Source organism: Gymnogyps californianus, chromosome 1, assembly GCF_018139145.2.
Source record: "Gymnogyps californianus isolate 813 chromosome 1, ASM1813914v2, whole genome shotgun sequence".
Classification (NCBI taxonomy): Eukaryota; Metazoa; Chordata; class Aves; order Accipitriformes; family Cathartidae; genus Gymnogyps; species Gymnogyps californianus.
This window is the reverse complement of record NC_059471.1, coordinates 17,018,643-17,032,610: the sequence shown is the minus strand read 5'-3', so window position 1 is coordinate 17,032,610 and position 13,968 is coordinate 17,018,643. Positions and strand designations below refer to the sequence as shown.

At 39.4% G+C, this 13,968-nt stretch overlaps 1 protein-coding gene across 1 annotated transcript in view; it reads left to right on the top strand.

Moving 5' to 3' along the window:
- GUCY1A2 (guanylate cyclase 1 soluble subunit alpha 2) overlaps positions 1 to 1,598 on the top strand; it is a 162,226-nt gene extending 160,628 nt beyond the window's left edge. Inside the window, exon 8 of the mRNA XM_050905388.1 lies at positions 1,033 to 1,598. Within this exon, the coding sequence (XP_050761345.1) occupies positions 1,033 to 1,240 (208 nt within the window). The 3' untranslated portion in view covers positions 1,241 to 1,598. The remainder of the gene's footprint in view (positions 1 to 1,032) is intronic.
- Positions 1,599 to 13,968: the final 12,370 nt, after the last annotated feature.

Sequence of the window (13,968 nt, the reverse complement as noted above, 5' to 3'; positions counted from 1 at the left end):
AGCTAATAAAGTTCTTCCCACTTATGTTTTTGAGCTTCAAATTGATTGAGAGAAAGAATAAATATCTTGGGAAGGGAAAAGATGAAGACTGCTGTTGTATATCCAACTGCGCTCAGAATTTACCCTTGCCTCAAAACTGCTCTTTTCAACGCTGCAAGGGACTGAATACCCCTAACTTAATTTACTGGAAACAAAAAGAAAATGTATGTAGTTACTTTCTTTAATTTACAAGTCCAACTAGTTTCAGGGAAGACACTTGATAAACAGTCCCTAAACTTTCAGATCTAGCCAGGCAGAGATTCCTCCACTATGCAGGAAGACAACAAATGGCAAAAGGCAGTATAATCAGGTCTGTGATGTTGTGTGGGCATGCCTGGAGGATGGCTTCATGGCTCCCATGAACCTGTATCTCTTTTTGACCCCCACCAGGTGGCCCAGATTAAAGCCATGGGTACTTCTGATGAATAGTGTCAGATTTGATTCTGTTTTTTGTTGAAGCTGGATTTGATGGATTTGAGCCTAATTTATGAAATATAATACTACTGAGTACGAGAAGGCCGCAAACTGACCACCCTGCTTCTACCTGTGAGAGCTCCCAAGCACTGTCACCTTCATACCTACTTTCCAGCAGGAGACCTGGTGGTAGTCGTCACTCTGACATGTTCATTTCTGCACAACTGGCCAGACTGGAGTGTTTTAAGTGAGCCAAATGATAAGTTATGGATAATGATCATTACGAATTTGGTTCCTTTTCTGGTACATGACTTTCTGAATGCTGACACTGATTTCCAGATAATGTGTTTATTTGGGCCATCTCCTTAGCTGATCTCAGTCAACAGAGCTCCTTGAAGTTGATGATGCTAAGTTAATATATATCAGTTGAGGATCCTGGCTTAGGATTTTTTTAGATGTTACATAATACTCTTAACTAATTTTTTATTTGGGACCACATAGGATCAGTCTCTTCCAAAGAGATGTTTCTGGACTGTGTTTTACAGTTTTTTATATCCCTCTGTTTTGTTTTTCTTCTAGGCTTTTGAAAAAGGAAGAAAATTTTATTTTTATCCCTCGTTCCCGTGAAGAGCTTCCAGAAAACTTTCCAAAGGAAATTCCTGGGATCTGTTACTTCCTCGAGGTCAGAAGTGGTCAGAAGCCGCCAAAACCCTCCATCACATCTGCCAGAGTGAGAAAGGTTTCTTACAACATTGGCACTATGTTCCTCCGGGAAACCAGCCTATGAGGCCTGCTGCAGATCAAAGACTCGTCAAAAAAGCACAAGCCCAGAACTGGGTCATGACAGGGGAGTTGGAGGTTCTTTCTATTTCACTGCCTTGTTCTGAACAAGCAGTAAAAGCTCCATGTAATGTCAGGCAATAATCATTTTAAAAGGTGGGTGACTGCTGTCAGTAAACAAAGTGGAGATAGGGAAAAAAAAAATTAAACAACGTACTTCCACTTCCAGAGGAATTTCTTTCATAAACTTCAGTCTGGCCCCTCTATGACAAACAAAAGCAAACAAAACAAAAAAAACCCCAACTCTCAAATTAGAGGGTGGTTTTGTTTTGTGCAGAAAGGATGATGGTTCTCTGTAGATTTGCACCAGCTAAGCAGAATTGAGCGTCAGTTCTGATTATGCATTCCTACATTTAATGTGTTCTTCAGTAAGGTAATGATGTTTTTTAACTTTATGAACAAACATTTCATACATATACTGTAGACCTGTTGTAACCTTCCTGGCAGGAGGAATTATAATTCAATACAAATATTGTAGGAATTTTACCTATTTTTATACATATTTCACTTTCTGGATAATTACGTTCCACATACTGTAAGCTGAGTGAGCTTAGATAGCTTTTCAGAAGAAGCTACTGTATATTTCATACATTCTACCTATCAAACCTTATTGTTATACAAGTGGGAAGAAGTCATTTTTTGACTTTTTTGGCAACAAAAATATCGATATTTTACGGAAAAAAAACACTTTGGTAAATCTCTTTACCTGATGTTTATGCTAAAGCTTTAGATGAGCATTGTCTTGCTTATATAAAATAATGTTCAGTATGTGTCCTACAGTGCTGTATGTCCAGTCCTTCCAGGACAATGCAAAGTGTAGAAGATCAATGTGTTGACAAACAGAAGATCAATGTGTTGACAAACAGAAAAGTTTTGTTCAGTGGGGCTTGTTTCCCACTAAATTATCAGCCAAACTGATTTTTGGCAGAAGTCCTGGACTTTTTCAAAAAATTTGATCTTGTGAAAACTTATTCTGAGGAATTCCAGCAGACACTGAAAGCTCTCTGGATGCTGGTTTTCCACATCTTTTTAATAGGACTTGTGCTCCTACTCCAGTTCGATTATTGAAAATCCTATCTGTTATTAATGATCCTTGTCTGGAAATTTCCACTATTGCTGGATTGGCTGAAAGGTCCCCTGCTTTATCTAACGTAGACCAAAAAAACGCTGAAAAGGGGAAGGCGATACTTTCCCAGGTTTAATGCAAATGGCAGTTCAAGATTTAGATGAGTCCACGTCGATTGAAAAAAAAAAGGCCAATTCTTTGCTGTTGGAAATTAATACAGCTTTATTGTCTTCAATGAATCCAATTGAAACAAGAATGAATCTGTCCCCTAATACGCACATTTTCAGGCATTGTTTATTTCTCAGGTTTTCCTTTTCAAAAATGATGGCAGTCAGTTTTCCTCTGCAGGTGTACTTCCTTTAGCGTTGTGCTGAAGTGGGCCGATGTTGTTCTGCTCTTGCAGATTGTTGGTTAACACTTGTGCAGTGATTCTGAAGTGGCTTAGCTTTACCTGGGCCTGATCAAAGCTCACTGAAATCAAAGATAAGACTCTCAACAGCACTAGGATGCATGAGAAGCTCTGCATTTCTATAATCCAGACCAGAAATTAGAGTTTACTTATGGATTTAGTAGTCATAACTTGAGGCACCTTTTGAAAATAAGTAAATAACTTTCACCACATGTCAAGATTATCCAGTTAGATCTTTCTGTGGAGGGAATAACAGTGCTACATTTCTCCCCTTTGACCAGTAGCCCATGTTAGAGTGGGAACAAGTCAGCGTGGCACTGCTAGCCTGTGCTGAACATGTTTCAGGCTTCCTTTCCATGAAGCCTTTCTGGATGAGAAAGGACTACCTTGAACCTATACAGACTTCAGCATGTAGAGGACATCTGAACTTATTATGCAGGGGTGTTTTTTTTCTTGACTGAAGAGGGTAGATGCACGGGAATTAGCCCAAACACTTACTTAAATGGAAATTCCCTCACTTTCTAGAGGAACGCTGATGTTAAAGATTTCTTCCATTGATATTAGAGCATCCTTGGGATTGGAGGAGTTAATCTTTTATTTACCTTGATAAACAGCATCTGCAGCTCTACTGCCTATCTGAAAAATGACTTAACAAAAACTATTTGAGCTTGAGGTTGCAGAATTTCCATGCAAACTACAGATCTGAGAACTTTCTGCATAGGATGACAAGTTTTAGCCTGTAGCCATTAGTTTGCACATACACAGGATGTAGCGTGCATTTTTTGTCCTGGGAACACTAGTGAGACATGCAAGAATCATAAATGGAGCAAAGTTCATGTTTCACCACTGGAAGAGGAACACCACTTCCTAGCTAATAAAGCTGTGGTTTTGATGTCATTACCTAGTTCCCTAGAGTGAAAATTTTTCAAATAGCTATCAATAGATTGAGATTTCATTCTGACTTCACTGGCACATTCTCATTGTTCAGTAGGTGCTGATGTCAGAGTACCAAACTCTCTGGCAAAACTCTTTTTCTCTTCTGACCGCCCGTAGTCCTGTGTGAGGAGAACAAACGTAGAGGTTCAGACCGAAAGCTTGTAGCTCAATAACTTGTCTCTCACAGTTGCCAATACGAAATGTCTGGGTTAATTCTGTGGCTGATCTTGATAGATCTATGGAAACATTTTCATGAGAAATGATGGATAAATGCTAATTCTACTAGCAAATTGGAGAAGGAATCTAAAAAATTTTGTATCACCATCCTCATCCTCTCAGAGACTGTTTATTCTATAAGGAAATTTATAATCACAGAGATCAGTGCAAAAACTGAAAATTGGTGTTGGCATCACCATGGAGACAATGACAGTGTTTGCAAATAAATCATCTAGCTCCCTAAATTAGAGTAGATTTACTGTATAAGAATATACAGTCTCTGCTCTTTATAAGCTTGTGTAAAGGTAATGTGTCCAGAATTTCAGCACTGATGCTAAGTATTGTGTTATTTGTTTCTGTGTTACGTCAAGGGAAGTTAGTAAAAAAATATGGGCTTTCTGGGGACATTTTTCTATCTCAGTGTGAGAAAAGTGTAAAACAAATTCTCAGCACTCTTTAACTTAGTAGTTGCATCTGCTGCCTTTAATATTAGGTTGCAAGTTTATTTTGTTGGACACCTTTATGAAGTGAAATGAAATTTGTTATCAAGGTTGATGCTATGAAGTCAATTAGATGGTAATCAGACCCAACATTTCTTCAACAACACTTACTTTTAGTGATAGAGGAAACTTTCTCATTTGCCTGGCATTGTCTTCATAAATAAAAAGGTTCTGAGTTTTTATACCTTGGGATGATGAGGTAGAGAGGTTAAAGTGCTGAAATGGATGCAGAAATCACATACTATAGTTGGAATTTTCTTCTAATATTTTCCTTCCTATAAAACAGATGATCTTTTGTTCCTCTGATTAGGAATTTACATGCCTGTGTTTCTTCACATAGCTTCAAGTAGCAACATCTGCTGTCTTGAGTTTCTGTATGAAAGAAATCCACCCTCTCTGAAGACAGAGGGAGATCTACTGCATATTGCCTGTACAAGGCAAAGGAAGGATGATGTGAGGACCCTAGCTGTGGTCATTGGTCTCTTTGCTGCAAAGTTGTTCTGTGCAGATTCCCTCTGCTCCAGGCTCAGAGGGACCAGAGACCACGGACTGAACACAGAGGCAGACCCAGTGGCCAACTTCTTGTACAAAAGTGATGAGGCCTAAGTAAACAGAAGCACCAGTCATTCCCCCAGAGCACTTTTTACAGATCTTGTGTCAGATTTTTCCATCTGCTTGAAGCTCCCCATCACACAGGCCTTCTGTGATGCAGTGCATAGAGGTCAGGAACTCAGAGCAAGAAGGAAATAGTGATGGAAGTGGCAGAGTGGTGGATAAATTTTGTTCTACATCACTCTGGTAATTTCTGCCATTCAAAGACAAAAGCCTCTGCATGAGAGAATTGCTCCTAAACCAGGACTCTTAAAGTGTGGTTTTCTTGCAGGATCCCACAGGATATTTCTTTTTTAATTCCAAAGAGCCAGTAGTCATTAACTGTGGTTGTGGTTTTGGCTTCACTGCTCATTCCCACATCCATTTTCAGATCTGAGTCTGTTTGGAAAGGCATTTTGGAGCCTGGAAATATGCCTCTGCAAACAGAAAACCGAAGCTTTTAAAACCTTGGAAATCTTGTATGGGAATTGCCTATTCCAAAGACGAAATCCTTGTAGTTGAGTCATTAGCAGGTCCTACTGCAGTTCATGTGTGTGCATACGCCATTTCACCATGTTATCTCCTCCTGTGCTTATGGTGTTCCTACCAAGCCCAACAGCAGTATCATCAGGTGTATAACCACCTTTTCTCTGTTTTCCACTAACATCCTTGTTTCATTTTTTTCTGTATAAAGCAAGCAGCGCAGAACCATGACATGTTGCATGCATTTAAAAGTATCATAGCCCTGCACTGAGGCTTAAACTCTGCTAACCAATTTCACATTGTATATGTCTTCCTCTGAATACATCCTTCTCCCAGATGATTTAAAAATGAAGGAAAAAAAAATACTACCCCAAACTGCTGTGTTGAATTGCAAATGAGTATGAAACCTACATCAGTTGTTGGGGCAAGTTTAACTGCTGGACAGCTTTCAGATTCTTCAGCTGCCACAAGCTGTCACACTTGCATGCTTCATGCAAACTGTCCTGCCAAGAAGTCTGTAATCCAACAGCAGCACTGCAAACTTATGGCATTTTCTGGGTTTTCCTCTTCCAGTCTCAGGCCACTACCTCACCTCTGCTGAGCGCTCAGAGCTCACTGAGGAGAGCTAATTCCCTGTCCTAATGCAGTCTCAGAGCTTCTGGCTTCATTTCTGGGTTCTGGTGATCTTTCACAAAATTATACATGTGTAATATTAGAAATAGCAACATGCTTAAATTAGCAACAAAACAAGAAGCATAAAAGAGCTTGTCAAACTCAGAAACAGTTGTTTCCCTTCCTTCAAGGTAATGCATTATTCATAGCACTTTACTGGGATTGAGGGCGCCAGCGACAGTGGAGGCTGTGGATGAATTTAAGATGCTGAGTGTGCAGGAGACTCGACAGGCAGGAGTTGATCGGCTCCTACTACTGTTCATAGTTCCATCACCTGGCATGCTATTTCCTGCTCTTGGTCAGGCTTCTGCTGTTCAAAAGACCTCCACTTTACTTCCTTTAGCATCCTCTATGTGACATAGATAGTGAGTAATTGCTATTATTGTTCTTATTAGCATCTGTTGTTGACATGGCTGCTTGTATCTAAAGAATAACTGGGATTAAAGGGCTGATCCTACTCTTCTTTGCAGCAAAGACAAAACTGCTACAGTGACACGGCAGGCACTCACATCCTTAGAGAGGGAGATGACCGCAGTGCAAGTTGCCACTGGTGGATTTGGGTGGAGAAGTCAGTACATTAACAGTCCATGGCATGTTTTTAACTTTCCCAAGCACTGAATTTGTCCATGCAGCTAGGAGTTACTACTTAACAATGTTATTAATTGCAATGCCTGAGCGGCCTTACAACAAAAATCTGTAAACTGTTTAACCTCATATAAATGATTGATCTTTTATAGCTTGGCTATTAATCATGCATGAAAGCAAGCAAAACAGTGAAACTGGGGAATGTAACAATTCAGTCATAGGCGACAGATCATTCACCTCTGCAGATGCTTACTTGTTCCTGTGGCTTAGAAAGGTTGGCCTCCAGTTATCTGTGGTCCAGTTTAGTATCACCATGTCACTATAGCAACAAAATGGCCTCTGAAAAACAGCATGAGGCATCTCAGTCTGCTTCCCTGTGGGCTGGGGTTCATATTAGAGAGGCCAGTACAGTAAGTGATGCAAAGTGGAAACTTTGCTGGCAGCCTTAACAAAAGGATCAGTGGAGGCAGATGTTAAACCGTCTGTTTGCTCCTGGGATTTTAGTTTCCAAAGGCAGAGTGAGGCCGAACATGTTTTATTTTGGACAAAAAGAGAAGACAGAGGATTTCAGAGAAACAAATGTCTTCCCTGCTCTATGGCTAGCAGGGAGGCAGTGGAGTGAAAGGGCATCAAGAGGGACACGCTGGCTGCCTTGGCTGCAGCAGTGCTCACTTCTGCCTTCAGCTCTCTAGCCCACTTCGGCTTTAGCATTCCAAGAATCAAGTTTCCCCTGAAGACTGGGGGACAGGTAAGTGCTTCAGGCACTTGTCCCCTCTACTCCAGACACAGCATGAGGCTGCCTAAATCCCTGAGTGTGCTTAACTTTCCCAGTGACCACAGGTGACGAACTTAGACTAGACATCTATTTTTTAACACGGCCAAGATAAGTGAGATTGATCCCACTGAATTAAGCTCTTTCCAGCTCAAGTGCTGTGTCTCCAATCTTTTAGTCTTGCTGCTTTTCAGAGTTGTGCATTGGCCAAAATAAATTGAATCAAACTAAGTGGCAGAGGGATAGATAAGCATATTCCAGGATAAATAAAGGTTTGATATGGTAGCCATGGTGACTGTCAAGAACAGGGGCTACTGCAGTTCTGGAAATCTCTTCCTTCTGATGTCTGAACCCTTTACATAGGATATCAGCACTGCCAATCACAACTCCTGGATGCCATTAGGACTGTGATTTAGAAAAGCTTTTGAGCTTTGAGCTCCTAGCCCAATTATGCAAAACCTCTGTGCCACCTTCACCTGAACTATATGCCAGAATGCCTACATAAACCTTGTTAGTTATCCTGTAGTAAAGATGGTAATAAAATATATTTATTCTGAAGAGCAGAGAGATAGTTGCCAGGGTATCATTAACATACATTTTTTGCGCTTTTGTGAATTTGTAGGCCCAAAATTAACTTTCCACTAGTAGAAGGTCTCACATTGAGCTACTTGTTTTCTAGATAATTATTCCCTAGCAGTACTCTCTAATGACTACTCTTGAAGCAATAACTAAAGCCGTGCTAACCTGTTCTATGTAGATTCTTGTACAACATCTATCACCTTAACAAACTGCCTTTTAGCAGAACATTAAATGGCAGAATAACACCCTGTCATGTATTGTTTGTCCTTCCATCCTCTTCTCCAGGGAAGAAGAGTATGTAGTGGAATCATTTGATTTTGTGAGCTGTTGTCATTTTGTTTTCTAAAAATATATGTTGCTACTTACTTAAATAAGGAAGAGCAAAATCAGAACTATAGACCAGGATTAGAAAAAGAGTTTTAGTTGTAAACAGAGTATTTTAAAGACTGCCCACTGAGTAAGACCGGTCTCCCATCCTAGAAAGAACAGTATCAGTAATATATGTAAGATATACCCAGGAATGATAAATATGAGCAATAAAACAGGCAGGTATGTATAATGGATAACTTCCGCTTTATACACAACAGTAAATAGATGCTAAAACTGATTAATACCCAGAGAGGAGGAATACTGTTTAATCCATTTTGGCATTTGTTTATTGCCAGTATACCTCTAAGGTATAATTTTTTCCTTCCCTAATGAGACTGGAACATACTGTTAAATCAATATCAGAGTTTCTGAACTTATTGCAGAAGAACATGGTTAGGAATAAATAACTATCAAGGAGAGTTTTTTTAAAAGTGAGCCATTGCTTGAGAGAACAGATCATATGGAAAAGATAAAAGAGGTATGGACAGGTATATTTATTTTAAAAGTTTCTATGGCATTTCTGATCGGTTGAAATAATTCTGAAACTGTACACTTAAAGCACAGCTGCCTAGTTCAGGTTATTTGTATTTGCTAAGAAGGAGGAGGTAAATTTTTCAAAGTCACATAAGGCACATACTTCTCAATCCCATTTTCTCTGCTTAACACAACCTCTTTCTGAAGATTGAACCTAACTTTGCTGAATGATCCTGAGGTTCTAAATAAGTTTTGGAAATGTGGGTTAGAAATCCATATCTTTTATGTTCCTTTGAAATGTTGTTCATAATGATGTATGAAAGCAAATTCTAAATATCCAGCCAGCAGCAAAGGTGTATTTTCCTAGTGCTAACCTGTGCTGGATGATGAATTGTGGAATTGTTTTTAATCTATGCAGTTTTTTACACCTTTTTTCAAGGTGATGCTCCCAGTTCTGTTGCTGTGAGCATATGAATGTTCTGGTCTTCAGTGGGGATGAGGCTTGTTACTCACCTTTATAATGTTCTGAGGGATCCTAAGCGAGAAAGCACTGCCCAGCCAACTCCATCCAATTTAGCACATATGCTGAGGGAGTGTCAAGCTGAGTCTAAGATTTACTTTCTCATTACATCTCTAAGTCGAGTCCCACATGCTTGCCAGTGTTTAAGTGTGTAAGCATTCCTCTCCAGAAACTTCTCACAGGTCCTGCAAGTGTATAGGTAAGAAGCCAACAGAGAGAAAGCATCTGAAGAAAGTGAAGTATGTGTGTAGGAGAGAGCTGTTGTACATAGATGTGCTGCTGATTCTCAGCTTTCGTATATTTGGAAGTTGGATGACCCAGAGAGTATTCTGGGAATGATGCAAAATGCAAGAAAGTGCTGTATATAATGTCATGAACTCTCAAGAGATTAGGATGAGTTTTAGAGTCCATAATCCTTAGATTTTTAGTGGAATTGCATGAGATACGCACTATTTTTGGAGGAGGGAAAGTTGCTTTGTATTTTAAATAAGAGTTGACTCTCTAGTTGCAGAGAAAAATTGTGAGGGAAAAAGAAAGTCTAAAAATTCTAAATGCAAAATGCAAAGAAGAATGTCCCACTTTTTTGTATCATGTGATGTTTCTGGAGGTAGGACTCAGAATTCCTTTGTAAGTTTCGATACTGAATGCAAAACTAGATGTGAAACAGTACAAGTGAGGTACTTTGCCGACTGGTAGAAATTTGGAGGTGATAGTAAGAATGCCTTTTAAAAAGTATGTAGGGATACGATGCTTAAATGTTAGCACTAAAAAAATTGAAGCTCTTCTGCTTTGTAAGTAAATATTGTTTAGAAATGCCTAAACTGAAAGCAAGCTTGGAAGACTGTTGTATCATAACAAAAAGATACAAAGTCTATGACATAATCTACAGTTCACACCATTCCTTCAGAAGCAGTCCCATGTATGGAGTTTTCAAAAGCACGTTCAACCAACAGTTGTTTATAGTTAATTTCAAAGAGAGCAGTATTTCACCAAGCACCTTCTGCAAAAATGCCAAGCAGATCATGTTAGGTAAGGCCTAGATTTAACTCAGTTGGTTTAGAGTGTATTAAGAGATACACTGCATACCAAAGCGAGCCTTTGAATGCGCTTCCTAACATGTGTCAGCACTGTGCCTTTTACTGAAGTCTAAACAAAGCCCAGTCTAGACAAAATTCCCATCCCAATACATGGCATTTATATTGCCTTGCTAGAAAATTAGCACTTCACTAAGTTGCATCCATTAATGTCTTTGATGCTGGAATACTGCTTATTATTCTTGTCTCACTCTGCCCAAGTGGCACTGGGGCCCATTATCCTCTAGAGCACCAAGGGTTTGGGGAATTGTGGTAAGACTGAGTGAAATTCAGCTAACCTAAATTTAGGTATTTAAAAAATTATGTCTGGTCTGAGCTAGTCAGGTTGGCTCCCTCTACAGTCAGTGCAGACATCCTGGCATCTCAAAGAATGATTGTTCCTGGAGAAAGTGTTAAGGATGAGATAAACTACTGCCTTAGATGTGCTCTTCTCTCTCTCCGCCGTGACTACAGTGTGGAGATGGAGGACTAGTTCGGATTAGCTGCCATACTGTAGGTGAGATGAATTCCACTGCTGATGAGAGGATGTAATAGGATAGAACAGCAAATATACGTGGAGAGAAGCACATCAGCGGCGAGGGCCAGGCTCCAAACAGAGATTCCAAAGGGTTGTGGTGGTAAAATTATTAATATTTAAGATTTGAGAGGTCTGGCTAGGAAGTTTATCCTAATTAAAAGAACATTCCTTTCAACTAAAAGCTAACAATCTGTGATTGTTTCCAACTGCCCACTTCTGATCTAAGATAATACTGGTGTGCCACTCCTATAGGCTCCACCAAGAGCCATCTCTCCATATCGTCAGGTTGTTTACCGCTTGATTTCTTCTTAGAATAGTGGCAGTTAGCAAGCTACGAAAGGAGTACATACCTCCCAGGAATGGATATGTGGTTTTCTTAACATTGAAATGATTGTTTTTCCTCACCTCTTTCTTTTTTCTGAAACAGTATATAGGTTGGTCTCTGCAATCACTTGGGAAAGAACAGAGGAGCAGAGGGGGAGATGCTGGCCAAATGTTCTCTCACTACCATCATTGTTACTAAAGCTTCTGTCTGACCTGTCCTAAATTGTACTTGTGTTGTTACGCACTTGGAGTACCCAGATTCTCAGACAGGATCTTGGGTCGGGCTCTGAACCAGAGGCGAGTGGGAAGGACCAGGGCTGCCACTCTATTATACTGCTCCCATACTTCTCTCTTCTGTTTGCAATTGCCATTCTGGTCCTTTGACATCCGTGGCGATTTTCACTGCAGTCATGGTTAGGGAGGCCGTGGGAAAGTTCTTCTTGGGAAGAAGCAATAGTATGCAGTCCTCCACACTGTGAACTGTCACTCTCTCCAGAGAAAAGGAATTAGAAATAGTATTGTCTTCAAGAGCTGAGAAAACTTGCAGATTCTGCATGTACAGTAAACAGTTTCTCTAATTACCAGGAAAACAAAACAGAGAGGCAAATTTGTGCAGCAGGGGCATCCTGTCTCATACACACTGCTGTGATAATGAAATCCAAACCCTGCGGAATTGCAGGCACATTATTCTCACTTGCTTTAAAGGTCAGCTAAGAAGCTAATTTCTCAAATGGGCTCATAGCTCTGAGACAACGTAACACTAGTCCTTTCTTCCAACAAATTGCAGTTGTCAGAGAAACTGGATTAGTAGCTCATGGAGCTAAAAATAGACATTATGCTCTTGCCAGAGAAGGGTGAATTCAGTAACAGAGGTGAAGGTGTATCAAAATGCCATAACATCTGGAGAAAAAGCAACAAAAAAATGCTCAACTCAAAGCAAGTCACGCATAAAATTACATTAAAAATAATCTGAATCACCATCTGGAAGAGTGACAGGGTTTAGTCTTGGTTCTGTTTTATTCACCTTCCAGATCCACCTTGCAGTTGCTGGTTTATCAGCTGAATCACTTTGGCCACAGTCCTTTCAAAGTCATGTACCTCAAGTTAGGCAGTGGAAGTCGTTATGTTAAAGCCATTATTTGAATACTGAAAAAGAAGAGTCTTTGGCTTAACATTTTTATTTTCTTTGCAGGGGAGGGGAGATAATTTATTGCTAAACTTATTCAACTGAAAAATAAAAACTAAACTCCCAAAGCCCAAATCTAATAACAGAGCTACAGTGAAAGCAACTTTCCAAACCTCAGCATATCTTTACTAAAAAGTGGATAATTATTTTTCATTACATCAAACATTTGCATTTTAAAGAATTCTCTTTTATGCCATGATTTTGCAAATTTGTATTACTGCTTGCTTGGACTTAAAAAAAAAGCCAAAACACTTCTTTATTCTTCATTCTTCTTCAGTTATTTATTTTCCATAGCAGAGCAATTCCACTGTACTGCGTATGACCCTGAAGGAGCAGTAATCCACTGCAGATAGGGAGCCTCAGCCTGCCTGGTCAAGGTGAAAAGTTCTGCAATGTACAGGTTGGGTTTCAGCTGAAGACAGGGCTGGCAGTAGTTGCATGCAGTTTGTACTATGACTTAAGTAATTCTTTTTACTTTTATATTCAGAAGCAGACCTATGTATAGCTCAGGAATAATCTTCACCACTTTCTTTAGAAATTCTTTCTGTAATATGTATCTTTTCTGTGCACCTTTTATAGAATCTCTACATTTCAGATCTGAGGCATTGACAAGTGTAGGGTATAAATAATAACTTATGTCAGCGAATTAAATCACTGTGAAAAATATTTGTAAAGTATTTATGCTCATTGTCTTTTAGATATCTTATAAGCTAGAGTTCTTTTTGCAAATTCTGTTCTTGCAGAAGCCTTTGGTCATCATTCTAAGAGAGGTTAAGAGTAATCTTGATTTTGTGATTTAATTAGCATCAATACCATTTATCTGGCATTCACTGTGTACCATTATTACTGCAGAGTTAAGGTTCAGTTGTGAAATAGAAATGTCAGGATAAGCAGCACTAGCAGTTATCTGCATTGCACATCCTACACATTATGTACACATTTCATGGCATACTTTGTGTTTTATAGAACATTGTATGACTGGTTAAATATGTAGAAAAGTAGTTAGGAATAAAAAATACAAAATATGTGGACACTGCTGTGTCTGATAGCTATCTTGAGATATTGTTGATATATTATCACCTACTCTTGGGATTGCTCTGAACCAAATCATGCATCTTTGGCATCGATCCTTGCTTCGGTGGGAGGCATGGTCATCATCATCCCTTTAGTTGTTAAAACTCATTTACATTAGAGCCCAGAGATTAGTAACACAGGAATTTTTCAGCCAAGTATTGTAAGAGAACTAATGCTGTTTTTTTCTGAATATGGTGGGCTCTACAGCTGGGCCTGACTTTACATTCCTTCTTGATTTGATTTTAACCTTTCCCAGTTTACTAGAATTCTGCAGTTCCTTTTTGCAGGATTCCATAGTGTTTTGAAGA